General features: G+C 39.8%; 1 protein-coding gene across 1 annotated transcript; it reads right to left on the bottom strand.

Moving 5' to 3' along the window:
- Nucleotides 1-1,499: 1,499 nt before the first annotated feature.
- inpp5jb (inositol polyphosphate-5-phosphatase Jb) lies at nt 1,500-25,458 on the bottom strand. Its single transcript, XM_079687131.1, is given in 14 exon segments — nt 1,500-5,164; nt 5,166-5,371; nt 5,498-5,602; nt 5,684-5,767; nt 6,611-6,748; nt 7,591-7,792; nt 7,934-8,043; nt 8,384-8,495; nt 8,665-8,840; nt 9,857-9,973; nt 15,812-15,920; nt 17,343-17,450; nt 18,558-19,069; nt 24,219-25,458. Coding segments are annotated over 13 exon segments (2,094 nt in total). The 5' UTR covers nt 19,058-19,069; nt 24,219-25,458; the 3' UTR covers nt 1,500-5,037.
- Between the last annotated feature and the right edge of the window lie 616 nt (nt 25,459-26,074).

Here is a 26,074-nt window from a genome sequence, read left to right as displayed (position 1 = left end):
AATATAAATATGTCCCAGAAACCTGAGTAAACCAACACTGGTATGGTAAATCTAATAAACTGCATTCATTTGAGCGATCACAGGAAAATCAGAACATGCGCTTTCCTGGTATAACAACCATATTAACCTGTAAATACATTTGCAACAAAGGTAAAACTGGTAAGTGGAGAGAAGAGCAGCGCATACAATCCTAATTTAACTTGATTATGCTTTACTCAAAAAGCTCCCATCTCACTTCGACCCTTCAGGCCCTGTCGTGTAATATAATCAAAACCTCTGATTGTGAACATGTTGTACCTTTTTATGAAACAGATGGGTTTAATTAATGTTGGTATAAGGATTAGTTTGCTATGGTTTGTGCTCCAAAGCAGTTCCGGTCCCTGTGCTTTAGCTTGAAAAGGTAGATTCATCCAGAATTCAATGTTGACATTAGGATAATATGGTTTCAACGTTTTTGACTCTGATGTGCACATTTTCTGCTTGTCATTGTGAGTATCTAAAATGCTGCACAAAAGAATAATCTCTTGTAATAACATGTAACCTATTGCTGGTCATGATGACAAAGCATTTATGAAGGTGTGGACTAGATCAAATGTATACCTTTAATGGTCAGTCACTGAGATTGTTAGATAACTCGCATCAGCTGTTATTTTATCACACCAATAATATATCGGTTTGTCGTCATACAAAGTCATAAATCAAGGGGTTTGCTTCAGCACACACACATACTGTCATTATTTTATTATAAGTCAGAATTTGACATTTTAATTGTGCAATTTTGATGGAAAATCGAACCCATAATAAACTATCCATGCTCATAACACTACAGAGTCATTAGTATGGTCCGCAAGTGCCCTTTTTTATCCGTTTATTTAATAATGTTATTATTGTGTTAATCGTCACTAAACAGAGGAATTCAATCCCTGAGCAGTGTTGCATCAGAGCGGTAGTCATTTGTCACCATGAATTTGCAGGGTGGACGCTTTCTTTTCAGAGGGCAAACGCATGATGCAAGATGCACCTGCTGTTGCCTTTTACAGGATGTAATGTGTCGGTTACTGACATTTATTCAGAGAGTCAATAGTATGCAACAATCACATGGATTAATGATAAATCAAGGGGATTGAATGGATGAAAGCTGAATAAAAAAAAAGACGGGAGGTCCACTCTAATACTGATATTCGTTGACTGAAGTAAAATTATTTGACATCAAATTAAAGATACTACTTTTGCTGCATTAATGACCTTCATTGTCATTATGTAAATATGACTTGCAGTTATTTGTGCAGATGTTTTTGCAGCACAGACTGCATTGAGTATTGCCCTTATTTACTTTGTAACCCAACATCGCAAACAATGTTTCTGTTTCTTTATCGCTATCTTTTAGTCTCCAGGAATATTAAGCTCTTTATTGTATCATGTTGTTCAGATATGTAAATTCCTCATTAGACACATTACACTGTAGTTAGCCCTTTTGAATCAATGAAAACACAGACATCACAATTTGAAGAGGGTTGTATTATTTCTTTGGACAGTTTGATAACTAAGGAACCAACCCGTAAAAACATGTTCGCCTCGCCGATCAGGTAATTTCACAGAGATAAACAATTCTCATAACAAATATTATCTCAAAGACTTCCTCATTTTTTGTCAATTTCACAATTATACAAAGTCCTGTAGACTAAACAATCTACATTTACAATAAAAGCAATATTTAAACTTGGATTTTCTCAAATGTAAATGGGAGCATCAGACTCTCTCTTCATAGTTCCTGACAGAGCAATAATCAATATCCTATAATATACATTGAAATAATGCTCCCTCACTGGCCAGCAGAATTCAGGCTCATTTACAGTTAAATAAGAAAATAAATACATAATTTAAGTAAAATAATCTTTGTGGCATAGATTGTCATCTATCTTATGTATTATATGATATTTCATATTTGTAGTTTAGATACATACTTCTTCTGTTTTAGCCACATCATTACAAAACAATAACATTCTGTAGACAGAGCATTATTTCATTAACATTTCACAATAAATAGACACTGGTCATTACTGCATAGCTGACCATATTTATCTAAATCACCTAAAGTAGGACAAAGTCATACAATCTTAATCTTTTTCAAACATCTTACTCTAAACAAAGGTCCATTATATTTTTCATTTTGAAAACAAGAAAATACATGAATGCACTATAAAATGATCTGAACTTTTTTAGATTTATGCAGGCATTGCTATCCTGCGTTTTCTTCACCCAAGACGTACACTGAAGTAGCATTTGTATACTGTCCTTACATAGTTTTCCTAACAAGTTTCACAGCCACAATTATAACAAAGAGGAGTCCAAAACAGCACTTTACGGCACAAAAATCACAGTACCGGAATGTACAGTATGTCCAGCTGCAAACCATGCAAACGCACTCACACACCATTCACTGCTAACTAGCACACACACACACACATCCCCCCCCCCCCCCCCCCATCCAAACCACACTCACGTCGATAAAAACACATACACACAACAACCGATTACAGCTACTACAGCATACACTGTCCTATGCTAACAGCCCAAAAGTACAAAGTGTCTAATATGATGCATCATAGGTCACACGGTAACAATGCAACACGACTACTGTGACTATTGTCACTGTCAGCTAACCACCAGGATCAGTAAGGGAGTATCTAAGCAAGATGAAAACACAAGAAACATAAGCAGTGAACTGAATGAAAGTAAAGTCATTAGCGGAACACGTTAGCTTTGCATACATACTAATGCAATATGCAAAGGCCTGTAGTAGCTCTAAATAGTAGAGATCCTGCTCACAGTTGTCAGAGATGTCAGGATTGATTATCAGATTTTTTATTTGACTTTAAATACATATGGCTCATTCACTCACATAAAAGGTATGTGTCTAAGCAATATACTGTAAATGTTTCCTGGGTCAGATATTGCTGAAGTAAACACTGAAGTTAGTAAAGCAGATTAAGTAGCCAACAACTAGTTCTTACAGCTAGCCTCCCACAGCCATCACATCCCACTGCTATGGGGTGGTGGTCTATTTAAAGGCCTTCACGCTCATATTCACTTTCTAAGCTGACATGTGGTCAGCTGCTGCCAGGGCCGGTGGCCGAGCCCCCTGAACTCCAGTGTCCATGCTCTCTTTTCTCATGCTTACTGAGGGGACTTTATTTCCAGTGGTGGATCTTGGGAAAGGTTCCCCTTGTTACGTAAGATGTTGCTGTGTAATGCATGCTAATTTTACAAAGCAAAGAATATCCAAAAGAGCCTAGGCGGTGGGTGAGGCTCTGAAGGGAAGACTAGTTTCAAACTTGTTTTGGGCACCACAATAAGTTATTATAGCATAAGCCTGGCATTGTTAATTCTCCTTCTTCCAGGGATCGGCAACCCGCGGCTCTTTAAGCCTTCTACTCTGGCTCCCTTGAGCTTAGACAAAAAGAAGAAGGAAATAAAATAAAAATATTTGTAGGACTATTTCTATTTTGTTGCACGGTTGAAAATGTTTCGTATCTTGTATTTTGAGGTGATACTGTGACACATAAAAAAATAAGATAAAATATGCTCTGAGAGAGAATTAAGATCCTATATAAAATATGCGTCATGTCACCAGCGCCTTTTCTTGCAGGCGAATAACCTGACCCCCGGCTCGATGAGCGAACTATGGATAAATCAAAGAAAAGAAAAGTATCGGAGGAACACAGGATTTAATTCTGCGTGGACTGAGTTATATGCTTTCACAGCAAACGATGCTGGCTTACCGGTATATTTGATATGTGGAGAATTTGTGAAAGGTGCCGCAGCATTTACGTATTGGAGGAAAAACACAGAAGAGGAAGACAGCTGACAATCTTCAGTCATAATTCAATAAGTTAACTCGTTTTAGGGTGCAGCTATATGTTTTATTTATTTCAAAGTGGGCCCATTTTAATTATATTAATTTTCTTCAAATGTGCAGAGGACTCCCCGAGTGCTGTGTTGATTTATTTTAAAGTAGGCCTGTGCAAGAAAGAAGAGTTCTTTGTTTATTATTAGAGGTAAACAGTTTTCTATAATGTAATAAATAATAAATGCAATAAATTGTCTATAATGTAAGAATATATACAACTTTATAAGCTATCAAATATGTTTTGCGGCTCCAGACAAAAATAATTGGTGGAAAAGGGGTCAAAATGGCTCTTTTGGTCAAAAAGGTTGCAGACCCCTGTTCCAGACTGTCTAATGCACATTGACTGTATGTATGTTGGCAATGTTTGCACAGCAACGGTTGTTGTCTCAGCATTATCTTTGTTAAAGGTCACAGTAATTAGTAACATGCATTTCATAATCGTAGCAGATGCATATTAGCCTGAAATGGTCACAGCTCGTTTTTCCGTAGCCTAGTAAGCTATTATTATTATTATCGCTGTTTTAATCAGAAACAAATATGTTGTGGTGCTTGAAACATGTATGACAGTTGTTCAAATATTAGCCTTCCCTATATTCAGAGCCTTAACCCCTCAAGTATGCTGTTGTGGGAGGTTTTAGGGCCTTGGTGTTAAAACAAAATCTGTTTTTCACTTTTTTTCTATGGTCCGTTTTGTCAGAGCTGATGTGTTCCATATGCTACATGTTCCACAACTAAGCAGACTAGTTGATATGGGAGAAATGTCTCTGTCAAGTATGTCCTACTCCTCCTAAAGCGTGACTGCTATTTAGGTCAGTGCAGTTTCAACTCATTGTTGGAATATGGGGACTTATTTCCCAATGCAAGGTGTCAGCTCCCTGTACTGTCCACACCTGAGAAAAGGACAAAGGTTGAAGGAACACGAGACAGAATTAAAGGTTTAAAAATAAAAAATCTACAATGTGCACGGCTAAATAGAACAACTCAAGGCAAAGTTAGCCTTCTGGACAAACCAGATGGCTGTTCCTGAAAAGGATGGCATCAGAAAACTGTAGATGTTCATTACAGAAAACATACAATGTCGTGAAGGTATTTAATAAAAGACACTGTAGTTGGATATGTCACCTGTCTCACACCCCTGAACCCTCACTGTCTTTCTCGTTCTCCCCAGAAGCAGACACCTGGCTGCTGCTGCCCTCTGCTGGAGGTCTAGTGGACTCACTCATTCTCCGCTGCAGTGTTGGATGGAGAGGCATCAGTGACATTGAGCATTTTCATTTTGGCTTGTTCAGGGCTGCCTCGGCTGTGGCTGCGATGGTGGTGATGGTGGTGGTGGCGGTGCTTGGCCTTGCGTGGACTGGGACTGCGGGACCTCGTCTTCATGATGACGGTGCTTTCGTCCTCTGAGCTGAAGTCCGAGCTGTCAGAAGAACTGGCTTCAGGACCTGAAGTGGGAAGCTGGATCTAAAGGAAGATGAAAAGGAGGGTTTCAGTGAGATATAATACAGAGAAAGAGCAGCACACATGATGTAATGTCCTCTTCTAATGCATTTGATTGTTTTAATCTCAAGAAAGCAGTACCATGATTACCTGAAATGGCTCTGTGACACCCACAATGGTGCTCATGTTGTTGCTATAGTAACCCAAGATAAAGTCGCCTGAGCCTTTGGGCAATTCCTCCTCGGTAAAGGTTACCTGGAAAAACAGTCAGTCAGACATTTATTAAATGTGAAAGAGAATTATTTCTGAAGCTAAATCAGGACAAAACAAGGTTACCTGATGTTCTGGTCGAGTGAAATCAGCTTCCTCTTGCTTCGTCCACACATATCCCACATAGTCCTTATGGTGCTTGAAACCCACCTAGTGTTATAATAAAAGTCACTTAGCGGCCTTGCACATTATTTAAAAACAACGAACAAAGCAGTAAATAAATAAAACGATAGTATACAATGTTTGATCAGTTAGATACCAGAAGTGGAAGAAGTACTCAGATATTTTACTTAAGCAAAGGCAGCAATACTACAGTGTTAAAACACTCAGTTACAAGCAAAGTCCTGCATTCAAAGTAAGGTAAAAAAGTATTGGCATCTCAATGTACTTTAAGTACCAAAATTAAAGTACTTGTTATGCAGAATGGCCCATTTAAGCACCATATGTTTTAATTGTTTTATTATCATTATTATTCCATTAATGTGATCATGACTTTATTGTTGCCCTTGGTAAAAGTTTGGTTTATTTTAATTACTTTATATACTACTGGGTAGCTTAAACTATAATAATACATGATAATATATAAGCTGATTAAGATGTTGTATAAATAATCTAAATCCTCAAACTAACTAGTAACTAAATCAATAAAATAAATGTAGTGGGGTAAAAAACAACATTTGCCGACTAAATGAGCGAAGTAAAAGTATTATTACGTGAAAATGCTCAAGTAAAGACAAGTACCTACATTTTTTACCTAAGTACATTAATACAGTAATGTACTTTGTACACTATAATAGATCAAGGTACTACTAGTAAAATATAAACATAAGGTTCTATATACATTTCAATTGTGTAAATTGGTTAATTGCAATGATGTGTAGAGTGTGAGCTTGAAATGTACAAATGATGCAGGGTTTTGAAAGAGCTTGAGCATGGTTTTTCTGTTGTGGATTATTGAGATGTTTTTAGCCAGAACAAGTGAGAGTACTTTACCTTGTAGAGTCCCATCCAGTCCCAGGAGCTGCGGGGGAAGTTTGGCACCAGTTTGAACCTCGCTACGGCATCAGCAATACAGTTCCACTCGTCCTCCACCATAATAGTGACCAGGGGAATATCCACCTTGTACGGGAACTACAAAGAACATTTCCAATGAACATTTATACATTGCAAACTATTTAAAAGTTTCAATTGGGTTTATATTTAAAAGTGGACCTATCATGCTATATTTGAATAATATAGTGTAGGACCATACCTATATAAGGCATATTTATACTTTTTATTTTTCAAAATACCAAACAGATCATGCATTTTAGCCATTCCTCATTTCGCTCAATTTAACACTGTCTTTCCATGGGCTGATTCTGTGAGAACAGCACCATCTACAGGCCTGGCATATGTACTACAGCGTCTCCAGCGCTTTCCAACGGCAATGTCCGTGGCTGTCTCCTGATTGGTGGAGTTGGCCCAATAGCCGTAGCGCCACTTCTGTGACGTCATAGAAGTGTTCAAATCTGGATCAGTCTGTATCAGATCCATTGCAGCCCCTTTTTAAGAGATTTTGGGTATGGAGGAAAATAGGGAGGGTGGGGTTTTCTGACACTTGGTGACACATATTCATGTATAATAGATGTACAAAAGTGCATTTTGCATGATAGGTCACCTTTAAATAAAAAAAAAGGCTGAAAAATCGAACCTAATGTGTCCATATAAACTGTCTCAAAAGTTGGGACCCAATGCATGGTCAAATGCTAAGCCTTGAGAAGGTATTATTGGAACATTTTAAATCACAAGTTTAAACTGTGCAATATTCTTGAGTTTAAACAACATTAAACATGATTATTTTCAAAATAAAGGGCTAAAAGTAGTTCTGGAAATGTGTATGTTGTCATTGTTTCTGCACCTTACCACTGGTATTGAGATTTAAAAGATTGCAAGGGTAAATCATCTTCACAAAGTACCCTTATAAGTCTCACCTGCAGGGTGAAGATGGAGGACACAGGTTTGTGGTCACTGACTGTGTACTCCATGTAGCTTCGGTAGTAGTGCTGGGTCACTTTGGTCCCGCTGGTCAGACCCAACATTGACCCACGCTTCCCTGCGTTCAGAGCAGACCCGGCCGTAGCTCTCAGGCGCCACAGAATCCGGTCGGTCCAAGCTGGTTTACGCTTCTTCCCGCTGGGAGGAAAACAGAAAGAGATATGGAACTCAAATAAACCTGTTTAATAACATAACCTGGAGAAACAAGAGGTGCTAATATGCTCTCCTTTGGTAGAGCTGTGATAATTGATCAGTAAGGAGCACAGAGGCGTCACCAACCTTGTGTCGTATGTATCGGTTCCAACGTCAAACTTGTAGGTGGGAGGAAATTTCAGCGCCCCCTCTTGGAAACCCTCCAACACCGTCTCACTGTCTTTGGCCATATTGAGCTGTAACATTAAAGAATGTCCCTCACTGAGGATTTGAGTTTAACTGACAGCTCCTTAATGAAGATAGTTTGTTTTTATATTGCCCTCCGGTGGCATCACCAACACAGTGCATAGTCCAGCAGACGAGAGAAAATGTATTTTATCATGGACTTCCTGTTTTATGTATGCATCTGCAGCTTGGGAAAAGTCTTCACAAGAATTGTGATCCAAAGATCAGACTTAAAAGATCACTTTTCTGGGGGTAAACTGCTATGAATACAGATGTGAGGGGGAAGTTGCATTTCAAGAAGACCCCCCGTAGGAGTTAGATTTGAAAGTAAAATCAGAAAGCCCTTTTTACCTGATCCTTTTCCAACAACATTTGATACTTGTTGTTATCGATGGCTGATTTCACAACCTGCATATCCAACTCATCAATGCGGAAATTGAGATCTCCGAACCAGAACACCACACTGTGAAAAAAAAGGAGTCATTTCATGAATTCAAACCATGGAAACTACATAAGAACTTTTGCAATGCTGACTGGTACACGATTTTCAACATAAAACATGACTTTGGAGAAATCAAGAATGCGATTGTTTGTCACATATAAATGAGCAGGTAACGGTTGTCCTGACGTACTCATGGTCGAGGACCCCGGTGGCAGCCTGGCCCTCGAACTGCTGCTGCTGCAGGATGCTCTCAAAGTCCTCCATGCGCTGCTCTGAGTTCTCCATGTGAGCAGGCAGGTGGCAGTTGAGGAAGCAGATGGTGTGGCCGAACACTGACATGCGGGCGCTCACACCACCTTTATTCCCCTGAAACACCAGCAAGAAAAAAAGTTGTTTAATCATTTTTAATAGAGAAAGGCACACGGACAACTCTTTTTATTCATCGGGAAGCAAAATGAAATGAATGAATGACCTAAATGACTATACGTCAGTGATGTAAGACAGAAACAGTCTCTCACTTTATTGAGCGATGCGTGTCTGTGGCAAAGACAAACAGGAAGTTTACTCATTAGGGACCACCAAGAGTGGGATCAATATTTAATGGTAACAGATAAGTGCGCAGTGGGGGGACAGGATGAGTCTGAAGATCTATTCCCGCTGTTCTACAAACTGCGCTGACCCACTGAAAACATGTTTCAGTGTAAAGGCTGCAGAATGTGCTGATCCCTGAGTTAATACAGAGATAATTTTACTCTGAGCTACAAAACATTTCAGGGAACAGGATATTAATTCTCTCTCGGAGCATGCCATTGTCCTTTAGTAACATATTACATGTTACTTGTTACTTGTTAGATTAGATATTGCAGAAAGCATATTTTTTTTAACGGTTTAAAAGAACAGTTCTTTATTCTTATTAAACCTGACAGAACAGCGTTTGAATATGAGGTAACAATATGGCCTCAATGAAAGATGTATAATATATAATAAAAAATATAATATATAGTTATTATGGATTGAATCAACACATCCTTAAAATGTTCTCTTTCCAAAGAGAATCATACAACGCAACACTTTAAATCCTTTATTTATCTGAGATATGCTTATATGTTTCTTTAACATTAAAGCATGAGAAAGGCATAAAGAAATTGAATAATCGGTCAAAGTCATCCAAGACCAAAACAACCGATTATCCGACTGACTGAATAAGAGGGAGCCGCCGTCGTAGAAGTGTGTAACGCTGTAGTGGAAACTTATTGTCTCTGATCTCTATCAGGGCAGTGATGCAGGTTTACACCAAGTCACAGAGTTATCTACAGCTAGGCTCTCATGTGTAACATTTCCACCACACAGTGATCACAGCGTGGTGTCAGCAGCCGTCTCACCCAGTATCCCCCCAGGCCGGTGCGGGTGGTCTCAGTCTGGACTCCGCGCAGGAAGGGTAGATGGAAGTACTTGGCAAAGACCAACAGCAAACATCCCTGCATCCGCTGAGAGGTGACCTGAGGGACAGACAAGCAAAGATGGGAGGAAATTGCTAGTGGGAATGATTTATGCTGAAAAGCTGACGCTAAACTGCTATGCTGAAATGTAATGTGTACGAAGAAAGGGAAGAATTTAGGTTGAAATTATACATGAACTCTGGGGGCTTGAATGTTTGATAAGAAAAGAAAAGAAAGTAAAAAGGTTAGGAAAAGCAGCAGAATATTTGAACTGCAAACTGGTGAATGATCTGTCACCATGCCAACGGCATATGATGACACCCCATAATACGCTTAGATGCGTTGATGGCTGCATCGTTACCAAACAAGCATTTTAACTGAAGTTATGAGAAAACCATGTTTCATGGCGAACCTTGTGTTGCCATGGCAACGGCATTTGAAGAAATCTCAAAACTGTTCTACCGACATCGTGTTTTATGGCGAGGGATGCGTTTCCATGGAAACGGCATATGATGACACCCCATAATTGACGTAGAGCTGTTGAGGGCTGGACCATTAACCATTATCTGAAGTCTGGTGCTGTTTTGACCCTTTTCATAGGCGTTACGACGACATCGTGTTTTATGGCGAGGCAACAGCCTATGTTGAGATCTCAGATTTGGCGTAAAGCTGTTGAGGCATGGACCGGTGATATACAAGCGAAGTTTGGGGGACGATCGGACCGTGTTCATTGGAGTTACAGCAACATCGTATTTTATGGCGAGGGATGCGTTTCCATGGACACCCCATAATTGACGTGGAGCTGTTGAGGGCAGGATCATTAACCATTATCTGAAGTCTGCTGATGTTTTATGGCAGGGATGTGTTGCCATAGTAACACCACATTACGTATCAGATTTGATGAAGAGCTATGTTAAATTATCTGAAGTCTGGTGCTCTGAGCATATCAGTTAGAGTTATGACATCATCGTGTTCCATGACACAGGTGTTTATATTTGAGCTAACTAGTGTCCAGAGATCAAAGGTTTCCATGGTGATGTGCAGTAATCAGTGAGAGGAGAGCGGCTGCTGTGGTGGGGAAAGATGAGGCTGAACTTACAATGGGGTTTAATGGAGACATGTTGAACATTTTCACTTCATGCCCTCAAGAGGCATTTTGTTAAATTATTTTGCTTAATCTTTTTTAATTTTTCAAGCTACGAGATGTTTTCCTACATTTCTCATGAACAATTATATCTCAGGAATGTAGGGTTTGGGAATTATGGCAGGTGTAAAAGAAAATATAAAGGCAAAATTAAATCTGTCCTTCACTCTAGTGACATCACGCACTCTAAAATCTGAAGAAGGCCTCTTTACCAAGGTCTGAACAATGTTTAATATCTCTAAAAGTACAAATCAGATTTAAAAGTTGTGTTAGATGAATAATGTCAGAAAGATGTGTAACATTTTAAAGTTGGAATGAGGTTTCTGAGTGAAAGTATGAAGGAGCAGTTAGCAGTTGAAGTTGCATGAAGATTGTTCAAGTCTGAAGAGTTTCTCCGATGACTTCCATGTTAAACATTTGATGAATTATGGGATGTATCTCTAGAATTATGAAAGTTATGAATAAGAAAAGTAATAGCCATCGATTCCCGACCGAGCTGAACGTTTTGATGTTTGAACGGAGTTTCTGCGATGTGAAATGTGGGAGAAGAAGAGGTGCAAAATAACCCGGCGGAATGATAAATAATTTTGTACGTCAAAGAACAAGCAGTATCAGCATTCCCACTAAATGACTCAACCACAGTCTAAGTTTGAGTATTTCCATTTGATGCTACATTATACTTCTACTCCACTACATTAAAGAAAATAATGTAATTTTACTTACTGCTACTTTTAACAAAACGCATCTTTAAAAATGGTACTTAAAAACTAGTTGACTAAATCTTTAAGTCACAAATGAGTCAAATAATTTAAATATTTTAGAAAAAGCCATTCAGAAATGAGATTGTCTACAACAGTAAAATGCTACGTGATGCAACAATATTATCTAGAAATGTCACATATATAAATACAATTATATACACACATCAAGGCCATTTTTCTACACAATGATTCATTTACTCTAATTTACTAATGTACATTTAGCTGAGAGTTCTTTTGTACTTAAATATGATTTTTTAATGCAGGACTTTTACTTGTAATACAGTATTTTGACAATAATGTATTGGTACTACTACTCAAGTAACGCATCTGAATACTTCCACCGCTGCAGACAAGTGAGAAAGAGAAATAAAGAACAAAATAAGATAACGTGAAAAGGTACACGGTTATAAGCCGGCACTTTGCATAATTCTGATAAGAGAGCAGCTGTCAGGTTTAACATAACTGTGGATATACTGTACAGTATGTATCTTCAACACTAGAATTTAAATAAACAAATTATCTGAGCTGAGTCCGGCTTTTCTCGCTGTCCATTTATTCTGCTCTGCTTCACTTTCTCTCCTCCCTCCTTTTCATTTCGCCCTGCAGGAGCCAACACTTCACATGAAACGCTGCACATTCAGAGAGCCGTAGCTGGTGGTCTGCCCTCACTGTGGCAACAGACCACTTTGTAGAGGAAATGTGATGAACAGGCTACAAGCACTCAATGGTCAGACTGCTCCTTTCTCCAAGCCTTAACCAGCCTTAACCAAAAGCACTTGCTTCTGGTTCTGCTACGTTAATTATGATGTGCAGATTTTTGACATTTCCAAATCAGACACAGCTTAGTTGCAAAGTAGGTTAACACATAGGAGGAATTTTCCTTGGTGTTTATGGTGCATAGATAAACAGAGTTAAAGAAGATACATGGTAAGAAAAGGACCAATTTGGGAAATGTTTTCGTTGCAGCAGCATAAAAAGACAAGGCATTGGACATTAGAGAAATTAAAAGACTAGAAATAAACATTCCAAAGAAAATAAAGCAATATACATTAGATGAGATATAGATATACCAGTAAAAATGTAATAGAATAAAAATAAAATATATGCAGTATTGGTATGACAAGTAGAAAGCCATGCCGATATAAGATGTAGCTTTGTGTACAATGTGCAAAGTTCACCTTATAAAAAGGGTATAGTTATAGTACTGTATTAGAGGGGCTGGAATATGACCCGTGCTTTGTGAGAAGAGGTATTTGCACGCTACTGTATGTCGAGCCACTCACCAGACATTTATGTTCATGTCTCCCAGCCCCTTCCTCCAGTGGTACAAACATCCCAACCCCCCACTACACTGCAGGCCACAGAGGCATGATCACACCCCGCCTGAAACGCCCTGTGGCCGTGATGGAGGCACACATCTTTGCACGTGACACAAGACCCACTCGCTTGTATACTAACCGGCTATCTCAACAACTTTGTTGCGTAACAGGGTTCCACTGAACCGTAAAGTGGACTGCCCTTATTTGTGGTATGTGTGTGGACACAGACAATCAATGAGTGAGTGGGTGAGTGAGTGGGTGAGTGAGTGAGTGAGTGTGTCCGTGCGTGCGTGTGTGCGTGCGTGTGCGTGAGAATACACCTTTGTCAGCAGGGATTGTGGTTGAAAAGCATTTGTTTTTAACATTAAGTGAACATTGGGAGCGCTTCTGAAGGCTGCCATGCTACATTTAGGCTTTAAACAGAACATATATTTAAGCCTAAAGACAAGTTGTGTGTGTGTGTGTGTGTGTGTGTGTGTGTGTGTGTGTGTGTGTGTGTGTGTGTGTGTGTGTGTGTGTGTGTGTGTGTGTGTGTGTGTGTGTGTGTGTGTGTGTGTGTGTGTGTGTGTGTGTGTGTACAGCACACACATGACTAAAGAACTGAGTAACAAGTGTGAGGCCTGCGACTTTGAAAGAAGTTCATTGCTGCTTAACGGCTTACTCACTCCGGTCTATACTAATAGAACGACAATCCGGAAACATCAACATCATCCTCAGCTGTTCTTTACACAATGTGTACATTAGACATCATTTGCTGGATTATTAAAAAGACCCCTTCTGTTAGATTGATGAATTGAGCTATGTGCTTAAGATGTAAGTCTTTGAAATGAAATAGGAATTCCTGACTTTGCATTTATCTAAAAGAAAGATCTCTGTTATTTGTTAATGTCAACAAATCTTTCACATATGATCCAACCTAAACATTCTTACCCGTTATCAAAATGCATATACAGCTTATTAGTTGTGTAATTAATAGCATGTTTAGTGAACATATTGTGAGAAAAAGTCAGGCTAATTAATCACAAGGCATACAGAGAGTTTTGCTGCAACAATAGTGTGCCATGTTGCAATTAGAGATTAGGGCTAGAAATAGACTGTCTTTGCTCATTTGTGTATTTACATTTACATTTTAGCTTATACAAACATAAATTGTCGTCACGATCAGCAGCTGTTTGGGGAACGGCCTGAAAAAATGTCTTGATGGCGTAGGGCTGCTCGATTAAGGCAAAAATCATAATCTCGATTATTTGGGTCAATAATTTATTTCATTACCTTTGCTTATTATGCCTGTTTTTAAATGCCTTTTTAATAATGTATTTGTTCTTAAATGTCTTTTGCTTTCAATCTGTAAAGCACTTTGAATCGCCACATGCTGAAAAGTGCTATATAAATAAAATTGCCTTGCCTTGCCTAATTGATATCACGATGATTAAAAACGATTATCCATTTGCTTTGAAAACATTGATTTATTGAAAATAAAAATGTGAACAGTATGTTTTTAACAGTTGATTACCCTGAACTTTAAGTATAATTCAACTGAAAAACCAATAAAAATGTTTTTAAAAAATAATTTTAAAAAATCGTTTTATTTCGATTACGTTGTTTTTGTAATCGTTGCAAGCCAAAATTGTAATTGCGATTAAAATACGATTAATTGAGCAGCCCTATGATGGCGCCGCTGTGTTTCAGCAGTGGAGGGCAAAAAGCTTTCTCTCAGCGGCTACGGTTTGAACCTGACGACGAGTCCTGAGAAGCTGACTATCTAAGAGCAGAAAATAAGACGACTAGACACATTTTTACACCAAAGATCTCCTCTACTCAAGAAAAACTCCAACTAACACATCTCCCAGCGCTAATGTCCGCATGAAGAACATGAGAAGGTCACACCGACATGATCATAGAGAGCTAAGCTAATGTAGTCGACCATGATATAGCTCGGGGAAGGCATCAGTCTCACTGTCAAAGGCCCATCAACACTGACAACAACGCGATCCAAAAATAAAACTGCATCCTGGGAGACATTTGTTTCGCTCTCTCAGCTCCACAGCTGATTCACGCTCTCCTGCTCACCGTGCCCACGGAGACAGACAGCGCTTCAGACAAACACCAACCACAGCGCTCAAAAACATGAAACCTGGAACATAACTAGACAACAAACAGTAATGGATCAAAATAAACGTTTGTGAGGGTTTACATATAGCTTTTTAGCTTCCCTGTTGTTATAAGAAATATGGCCATAACTGAAATGTTGTGTGTCACGTATGGAATACATATTAGAAAGTATTTGCAACATCAGTCAAAATTCAATATGAGCATTACATTAAACCTATTGCATTTTTTTGTATTCTATCGTCCCACAGTGGGTATATGTAAGCAGTTTAAGATAGTAAGATAAAGAAAAAAGGGGAAAGTAAGCAGGTATAAAAGCACACAGAGAGAAAATCAAGAGACAGCTTGACTTTGCATTATGAGCTATGAAGAGAGAGGAAGATGGCAGACACGTTGATATTACACGCCTGTTATACATAATTACCCCATCCGATGCTCAGGGGACAGAAGGAGCTGAATCCACAGCAGGCAAGCAGAGATCTCATCAACCCGTGTAATTGGTATGAATCCGATCTGTTTGCTATGAGAGTGTGCATATGTGTTGATAATAAAAGCCATTACTGACCAGCACATAACCAAAGGGGCTGAGTCTCTCCATGCAGACCTCGCTCCACTGGTCTGTGAAGAGGACATCTTTCAGCCTTTTGTTGATCATGGAGTTCACTTCCTGCAGCCTTGTAGAAAAATTAAACACAACAACACACAACGGTCAAGAGCCGGCAGAGATGAAAGGAGAGCTGATGTGGGGGAGCTATGTTAATGTAATCTTGAATTAACCATTACATTATCGTTGGAAATCGTAGAACTGAGCCCGGCTGCCATAGGATAGGAAGGGCTAATATTAGACCAGCTTTCATACTTGCTTTAAGCACCACAGAAGAGATGTTTATGTTTATACTACTACTACTACTACTACTACTACTACTACTACTACTACTACTACTACTACTACTACTACTACTACTACTACTACTACTACTACTAATCAGCTCAATAGGCTACAGAGATTCGCCAATGGCAGGCTAATATGCTACCTCTACCGTTTATGAAATGCATTTGACTAATTGCTGTGAGCTTTAACAATGGTAATGCAGGGACATCAACATCTAATGTATAAACATAGCAAACAAATATACTGTCTATGTACATATATAAATCCTGCTAGCTGCAGCCCGAGGCACACAAGTGAAGGAACTTCAGAAATATATGTTGAGCATGCGGCAGTAACTGACAGAATAGACAGAATGCTCCTGAGGGTGCCAACAACTAAGTCTAAGCGCAGAGGGGACCGTGCTTTCTCTGCTGCCGCCCCTAAACTGTGGAACGACCTGCCCTTGCTGATCAGACAGGCTCCCACACTGTCTGTTTTGAAATCCCGTCTTAAAACCCACCTTTTCTCCTTAGCATTCGGAACCAAGTAGATTGTTGCTTTTATTGCTATTGTGGTCTATTGTTTTTATGTTTTTTATTTTGAAATTGCTACGTTTATTTTGGTTTGTTTTGTGTTTGTATCTTTTATTTTAAATGTATTTATTTTTGTTTTGTGAGCTAAGCTGTGTGATTTTATATGTTATGTATCTCTCTGTACAGCACTTTGGTCTGGAGGTTTTAAAGTGCTATATAAGTTGGATTGGATTGGATAGATGCAGCGCGTGAGACAAAGACAAGTCTCTAAAGCATCGCTGTTTGTTGTGAGTAACATTCGTGAGTAACACTTCACACAACAAGCTGCTTCTACCAGCCGCCCTCTGCTCATTCTTACAGAATTCAAAACAAAGCGCTCCGATGGTGATAAGTTCTTCATAGTTTTGGGATAATTAGATGTATTTGTTGACTATAAAAAACATAGCCTTATACTACCTGCTGATATTTGCAGTTGCTGAACATTATATATCATAGCAGAAGCCTGTATAAGATACTTTTAGGGAACATCAGTGTGCAAAATAGTAAAGGAACCGATAAATTACTTCTCTAGCCTTTATTTCCCGGTGGCCCTGCCGGCTGTTCATTAGTGACTTTCTTTAAAGTGTCGATGTGGGACTTGCATATTGAAACACTTTTATGTTAAGGAACTTGATGCAACACAGAAAACTCACCCGATAATGTACATGTCTGTGTTTCCATCTCCCACGTTCAGCCCCAGCAGGGAAGAGATGTCATCAGGGGGCGTGGCCGAACCCACGTTCCAAGTGATGATGTGCAGCCTGTTGTAATAATAACACATTTTAATAACTCTCATCTCCTACAAACCCCATCACCTACAGCCAGCAGAACCCTTGTATCAATAAAAACTATTGTAATGTAATTTGTCCAGCTCCTTCAGTCCCGTCCACTATACACAAACCTGGGCTTTGGCTATCATCCCACACGTCTGGGTATACCCTTGTATGAGTAAAACATCGCTTGACCTTAACATTGTTATCCTAACTCTGGAGGACAAAATGTAACAAGCAAACACATTGAGCACGATACTAAAGGCCATTAAGTGCCTATATCAGCTGTTCAGGGCACTTGAGGCCCAGTTCCCAAGCAAATTCCATAAGGTTCTATTAAAAGCAGAGCACTCACTATGTGTGCTGTGTTATCATTACACGTTCCCTTCCAGCAGACAATTCTCTCAGCAGCAGCTTGGTGAGCAGATATAAATACCCATTAACCACCCAATAAAAGTTATTCAGGTTTGCCACTATTAATACTACATGACATTAATCCAGACTTTGTATGAGCTGCAGCTTTCTTATCTGTGTGACAAGAAAGGTTACCATTAATTTAGCAACGCAATCTGTTCCAGGAATCTAGTTTACTAAACAGTGATTCATTACTTACTAAACAAGGGAAACATAACACAAGGGAGTCATAACACCCTTAAAACAAAGTAAGATTCATTATGAAAAAAAGATATGAACCTAACAGAGGCCATTTAAGTAAAGATATGTCACCCTTTTGAGACTTAACATGGAAATGGAATATTCCCTATAATTGATCAAGTTCTGTAATTTAAAGCTATTGCATATATCTTAACAATATTTGGGATATTGATATAAAGATTAAGGAGATGATATTTACTACATTTAGATCCATTTAGTTGTTGAATTGAGAGGAAGTTTTCCCAGTGTTTCCTGACACAGAAACAAATACCAGTGCTTAATAATTATGACCATAAAAATCATGTATCCTCGCAGTGTTGTCAGTGTATACAAATAAATGCTATGTGTGCCAGGCTTACTTTTCTCTGCTGTGACAGAATTGAAGGCGATGTTAAGACATGCTGAGACATGAATGTTGGGACACACACGAATGAAGGAACTTGCCTGAAGTCTTCCACAGTCTGTGCCTGTGGAGTGTCAGCGGTACCGGCCACAGAGAGGGCCCTCTGAGCATGGAGGTTCTGGTGAGAGGCCACAGGGTGGGGGACGGAGGCGGCCCTCACCGGGTGGTGGCCGGGCCCTTTAGGACCCACTTTAGGCCCGATGCGCTCTCCTGAGGGTTTGACCGCTCCAGGGCGAGAGGGTTTAGGGCGACTTGCCAGAGGGCCATCAGGAGTGGACTCGTCCTGGTCAGCCACTGGAGTGGGTTCAGCTTGGGGCTCAGCTTGGGGCTCAGCTCTGGGCTCAGCTTGGGGCTCAGCTCTGGGCTCTGAGATGTCCACAGAGCCCTCGACTCTGGCGCTTCTCTGGGGCCGCCGAGGCCTGCCGTGCTGGCCGGCGGGGGATGCTGTGGCTGGAGCCGAAGTTTTTGTCAAAGCTAATGCGGCTTCATTTGGGTCATCTACTTGCTTCTGGGATTTTTGGCTTGGATTATCTTGGTCCATTTCTTAAGATTTCTGTGACAAAGAAAACAAGCAGGAATGTTTATACTCGCAAGATGCACATTATGATTGAACTTTAGGAATTTTAATTCATTCAAAAAAACATTCTTGTTTCTGTATATAGCTCTTAAGAAGGTTTAGCCTATTTAAATTAATTTGCAGGACAATCTCACTGTTCTGAGTTTGTATCTACATGGTGCATTGCACTTAATGTAAGTTACTTTGGATAAACACATCAGCTAAATGTAATGTAATGTAATCCGTCCAATCCATCATTGTTACACATCTCAGCCTTAATATTACATTCTTGCTTAGCATCAAAACTATATTGAGGGAATCATTTAGGGAACAGGACCATATTCTCTGAATCTCTGAAAAGAAAATTGATTTAAAAAGGAGACGGGGTACAGAGAAGCTTTTCCTTCTGGAACAGCAGAAAGCACAACATGCAGCATATTTTACAAATAACAAGTCGATTCAGCTGATGAGTGCAGAGCTGTCATGAGATCCTATCGACCCAGCAGAACAACTGAGTGAATCATTGAGGCTCCAACCGTCGTGACTGTGACCAATTACCTGCCTTGTCGTGGGCAGATGAAGCTGCACATATTGATACAGGAAGACATTTGAAAGACCAAAATACACCACAACTAGAGAGACAAGGTGAGACATATTTTCCTGCTGTCCTAACCTCTTAGACTTAGAGCTTTTGGTTTTGAGATTTAGCGGGGAAAAAGCGTGGTCACAGTTTATTCTCCTCTCTACTTGTGCCTAAGCTGCATGCCAGTTCTCCAGTAACCAGGGAGATGCTCAGTCAGTTCATATCAGCTCAGAGCACCTGCCTCACACTAACATGAGGACCAGAACAAAGTCAACAGCATGGAATAAACAACAACAGAGAGAGGGAGATCAGACTGACACAGTGAGCAGAGGAGGACAGAAATAAAGGAGGAATTTAAACCCTTTCATTTAAATAACAATCCATTCAATTATTGTGTGAAAAAATGAATGCTTGTCTTTTCTCTCATGCTGATTGATAGGACACAATAGCGATTTAGGCTGCTGCACACCCAGTTTTATCAAATATATTGGTGTAAATGAAAAAAAAAACATGTGAAGCAAAGATTGCCAAGTATAGTTATTCATTGGAAAAACATGGCCATAAGCAGCGACACTAGTTCATAGGGCTGACCGATATATCGTGTAATAGCGATAACCGAGATATGCGCATGCGCGATATTCACATCGCAGGGACGTGTGATTTTTATTTTTATTATTATTATTTTTTTAGGACGTTCAATATCAAGTAGGTAAATTAACTCAAACACGTCATGTAACAATTATTTTGCTGCTTGCTAGAAAAGGAAAACGTGCGCAGCTCTCATGTCAGGGGTACTTGGGTGAGTGACATGCAGGCTCTGCATGCACAGCAAACCACCAATCACAATCATTCTTGATCAGATCACGGCAGGCCCCGCCCCGCTACTTTGCAGACCATCAAAACACCGGTAAAAAAATGAGTGAGGCACAGGAGGACAATACCGGTGAGAATGAAGATTTACTTCCAAAAAGAAAAGCAACATCTGCCATCTGGAACTATTTAAAAAAAAAAGGTTCTTCTCTTCTTCATTCACAGATGAAACCCTTTATTTAAGGGTAAGCAACATGCATTATCATGACATGTTGGATCATGACTTAAGGTATGATGAGTCAACCAGTTAAGATCCAGACGTCCGTGACTAAAATCCTTCATCCGGTTAAATATAGTTAAAAAAAACGCAATATATATATCGCAGGGGAAGAAAATATCGCAATGTTTTCAATATCGTGCAGCCCTACTAGTTCACCACCAGGGATGACCCAAAAATGAAAAACCAGCAAGGTTTGCACAGATGCCAAATCCCTAAACAGAAAAACAGCCCCATACAGTAGATTGGGAACATTGCTGTTTGCTTGCAGACATGTCCGACCCGGAAAAGAGCTTATTTGAGCACAAAAACGCAGCAGCTCGCCCCAGATCCATCAGTCCGTGATGGTAGAAGTGAAACACGTGAGAAAGTACCAAAACATTTCTTAATCTTTAATGAGAGGACACCTAATCCTGCAGGTGCACGGTCAAAACATGGCATGTTTCAACCCATTTTGATTCGCTGTGTGGTTTAAATGACGTCCTGTACATTGGGGACATATTTTTCGTCAGCAGGGAGAAAGGGTTTATCTGCTTGGGCACGGAAAAACAACAGAGCATTCTCACAATTATTCACATGACCTTGATGAGACGGAGGCCATGACTTTCACTGAGCTGCCTCTGTACTCCACATGTGCCCAGAAACAAGCTCGTCTCTCAGTCCACCAATAACCTGGAGCCTGGCTGGGCATAATGTATTCCTATGGTCCATGTATGGCATTTAGTGCTGGGAGTGTGGAGGAGGGTTTCAGGGCACATGTGGGAGTGGGTGGGTGCAAAACGAGCAGAGGGACTGGAGAGGGAGAGCGGAGCGAGACAGCCCATTCGGTGACAACAATGTCTCTTTGCAGAATGTCTCTAAATTGATCCTCTCACACTTCCCTCTGGCACTGTCTATTTTTCCAAGCTTTAATCCCATTCTCTCTCCTTCTCTTATCGTCCCATTTCTTTAATCCTTTCTCTCCCCTCATCTTCTTGCAGACTCTGTAGTTTCCATCTAACCAACCTTCACTGCATGCACATCGAATTGCACACCCCACCAATTTAGTTTTCCCCACCCTATATTTTTCCTTTCACATCGAGCTGTGAGACTACACTATTCCTGCCCTAAAACATTTTCGTTCCTCTCCTCTGCACTCTGAGGTGACACTTTTGTTCTTACAGTGACGTGCTCTGTATTGTTTCCTTCAGCCAACCACCTCACAGTCACTATCAATGACGTCAACATGCCACAGTCCCAGCGGCCACTGCCATAACAACCGGACTCTGATCATAATCTTTGGTAATGTGTTTGGGAACATATGAAGAAACCGGAAGAATCTACAGAATGAAGACCTATTTAAACCATGCTTGAGAATAGAAAGCTGGGAACGGATGATGAAGTATGTGGACTTAGAGGAGGTGATGATTTTTAAAAATAGAAATACAAAAACTAAAATTGAAGCACATGCAGAGACACTTCTTCTCTTGATACAGTGCAGTATTTCTTTCACCAAAAAAAATATAATTTATTTCAAACCAGAGCCAAATACTTCCTTTTTGGGAGCAGTGACGACAGACCACCACTTCCTATTCCATTCACGTTCACTGAGGAGAGAGTGGAAGGATTTGATAATAACAAATGTGTCATGGTGTTTACATGCAGCCTCCTGAGGGCGTGAGAGCTGAGAGAGACAGGAAGGATGCAGTGTAACCCAAACACCATGCAGCAGCCAGCTGTGTTGGCTCCTCTGATGGGATCATTAGACAACACAGACATCTCTCGATGACCGAGTCTGTGTAATGGTCAGAGGCCAAGTCTTCTATATTCTCACAGTGACATCTTTTGCATGGCTGCATTATGTTGACCCAGTGACTCCATAATGATGATTTTTTTTGTTCCACCTCTTGGATGTTTAATGTTAAAATTACAGCCAAACGACGGGTTTGTGTGCAGGGCCTCCAGGGCCATATGCCCGTGTGACAGGGATACTAATGGTGACCCGGACAAAGATGACAGGGCAGCTGCTGCCACAGCTGTAAATGGCTGCTCCAGGTCCTAGTGCCACTGAGTATCACTCCCCTGTTTCCAGGGGGCCTCATCTTTCTGATCGGGTCACAGCCAAGGCTGTAGGATGTCAAAATGATTCTGCATAAAGTCTAACACTGAAGACATGTCCTGACAATATATAATATAATGTCTGCACTGCAAAATCCTGATGGGGGATTCAGTCTATTAACAATTATATAATAGCAAATATATTTTAAAGTCCATTTAAGAAACACATGCAATAAGTTGCAGAAGCAGCTTTATAGTACATTAGCTGCTCCTCCAGGAACTACTGAGAAAACCTGTTGGGTGTGTGATAATCAGTGAATTTAAGCATGTCTTTTTTGGCTTTTTGCCTTTGTTGGATGCCCTCTATCTAACTTTCCCACAGGAAATGGGAAAAGATAAGGGTCAACATGCAGCATAGGGGGACAGGTCAGATTTGTACCCAGGTCTCTGTAGTAAGTCTTAGGACATGGGCGCCCGCTTTCCAGGTAGAATACCTTCATCGTAGCATTTGGAATCAAATATAATGCAGTGTTTTGGAATCCAATGTAGCTACAAAGTATTATGCTTGGATCCTCCCTCACATCACATTACATTATTGCATGTAACTGCATTCTGAATACCCAGCACTGAAATGTGCAGCACTGTAATGGTAACATGAGTTAGTTATCTGACCTAACGAAAATATGTAAATAAACTTGAAATTGAAGACGTGGCTTTCTATCGGGATTTCATTCGAGTACACTCAATTATGTAAACAAGAGAACACAGGTTCTACATTGCACACACTTATGACAGTGGACACTATAATCTGTGGTAGATGGAAATATGTAGAAACTGAAACAGAAATAACTGATGAATGGCTGAAAGAGGAGAGCAGATACAGTAACTGGCCTAATTACATTCCTGATGCAAGGACCATTTTGGTCTGGCTAAAACAAGAGGATGAAGGTCATTTCATTGTGTTGTGTAATAGGGTTATGCCATCACATATCAAACTCAGACACATGTGTGCACGTGCATGCATTCTTACATATATGTGTAAGAGGAGAAAGGAAAACAAATAACAGTGCCAGAGTGTACACTTACATTTGACTGCCTGAAGTGATTCACCAGCATTATATATAGAATTGAAAAGGGTGATCATTATTATATCTTTCTATTGATTATCATGGATTGAGGTTACAAAAATATGCTGTAACGTGTATCAATGAACACAGCTTCTCGTGTTGACATATTCACAGTATGAGGATTATTTTTAACAGGTGATGTCAGCATTGGGAAAAAACGTAAACAATAATATTCCCTATATTGTTGATTGGTGTTGATATTGTTCTGCTGTCCCAACCACTGGCGATTAATGTTGTATTCTAGGTGCTTCAGGTATAGGTTTCAAGACTAAACACAAAGCATGCTTGCTGCTGATTAATCATCACCTTTACCTGTTTGCTTCTTCTGGGTTGAGGAACAGCAGGTGGATCTGGATTAAACCGTTTCTGCAGGTGTAGCGGTCGGTTAGTCTCGGTATAGCCTCGGTGAAGGATGTTGAAGAAACCACAAGAGGAAGAAGTGAACCGTTAACCTAAAAATCACACTGAACTTCCCTTTCCAGTTGCCTGCTGCTAGATGAAACCATCGGCATCCCAGCAGCCCTTCCTTCCTTCCTCAGCGGGGGGGGGCAGAAGCAATGCTGGCGACAGATCTGCAAGGCAGGCTACATCTCAGAAACACAAATGTCTCCTCCTGCGTTTTAAAAACACAGCTGCTGGAACACTAGCACGCGTGTGTGTCCTGTGCCTTCCCCGTGCCCTTCAAATCCAACAAGACGTCCGAGGCGGCACGAGAGAAGGAGCGCGCAGCGAGATTCGGCGGATGATTACAGGAGGTCCGCTCAGAAGCTCACAGAACTACAGCGGATAGACATATCAAGCGGATAGACATATCAAGCAAATACACAAACATGGCTTCCGTTTACGAGCTTGGTGGACAAAATCCTTTTGCAACACACTCGTGCACCAATTTAACACTAGTTTCGAAAACAACAACCGACTATTAGCCCATGTTATTGTACAAATTGCCTTTAAGTATTTAAGTGTGGATTTGAATTGCCGTTCTATGTAGTTAATTCTATGATAAAGCGAGACTGCCCTCTAGTGGTGGGTATCAATAAGCGTTCTGTAGCTTTAATTAGATAAAAGCTCCTATATCTCTTAATTGGCATTTGTGGTCAGAAGAAAAAACAACTGAGTATATTTTTGTTTGGTGGGTATAATATTTGATTAAGGCGCCATTAGATTTGATCAGTTTGAAAAAAGAGCAAGAGCACCATGTTGGGTCAAGGGTCAAGGTTTAACCTGATATGAGCAGAAATTACTTACTTGTCACGGGAGAACTAAGCAAACTGATGTTGGACCCCCTAAGCATTAAATTAGGACTAAACTGGATTTGAACCACTTATTTATTTTATTTTTCTACTTCCTGCCTCAGTTGTCCGGTCTATTTAGGCATCTTGTTTGAGCTATAGCAAGTTTTCCCTTTATCCACCTACAGCTGAAACAAAGTTTCTGTTCCTCTAAGCCAAAGTTTGTTGGGAAAAGCTAAGCATTAGAAAATGTGGTAAAGATGACATGCACTTCTTCAAGACAACATGTTAGTTAACATAAATACTGTATTGTATTTGTGCTTGGGACCATATAATAAAGATGTATATAACTTATCAGGCTTTCTCATTTCACATCTCCATTATTTCTCATATTCGTATTTCATGTTTTTGTAAAGAAACTAAAAGTAACATTAGCTATAACCTGTTTACGTTTTAGTTTTTTTATAATACTGCTATATATGGTATTTCTACTGAACTCAACAATACTTTATAATAATAATACATCATCATTTATGTGCATCCAGGAGGTTGTTGGAAATGTTCATAAATTACTAATATAATACATAACATGCTGTAGTCTTTTGTCTAATTACTTTCAAAGTAAGTCAAATACTTTACCTTATACGTTTGCATCTAATGGTTTAAAAAAAAGAGTATTCCATTTCAAGACGGCTAAAATACAGCGCTGATTAACATTTGGACAATCTCAATAATACTGAATATGATCATAAACCTTAATTTAGCAACCTGGACAAGAATTGTCAGGACTCAAATGTGTGAAATAGATCTGCTTCCACATACAAGTGGTAAATAACTAAAATGGCAAATATCACATTTCTTGACATGTATTTGAATAGTTAAATATTACTAAATGTAGGAACTCATCCACTTTGTAGGCCTGGCCTATAGAGTTTC

Source organism: Notothenia rossii (genome assembly GCF_949606895.1).
Source record: "Notothenia rossii genome assembly, chromosome: 6".
Lineage (NCBI taxonomy): Eukaryota > Metazoa > Chordata > Actinopteri > Perciformes > Nototheniidae > Notothenia > Notothenia rossii.
Note: the sequence above shows the minus strand (reverse complement) of the source record. Positions and strands in the feature narration are given on the sequence as shown.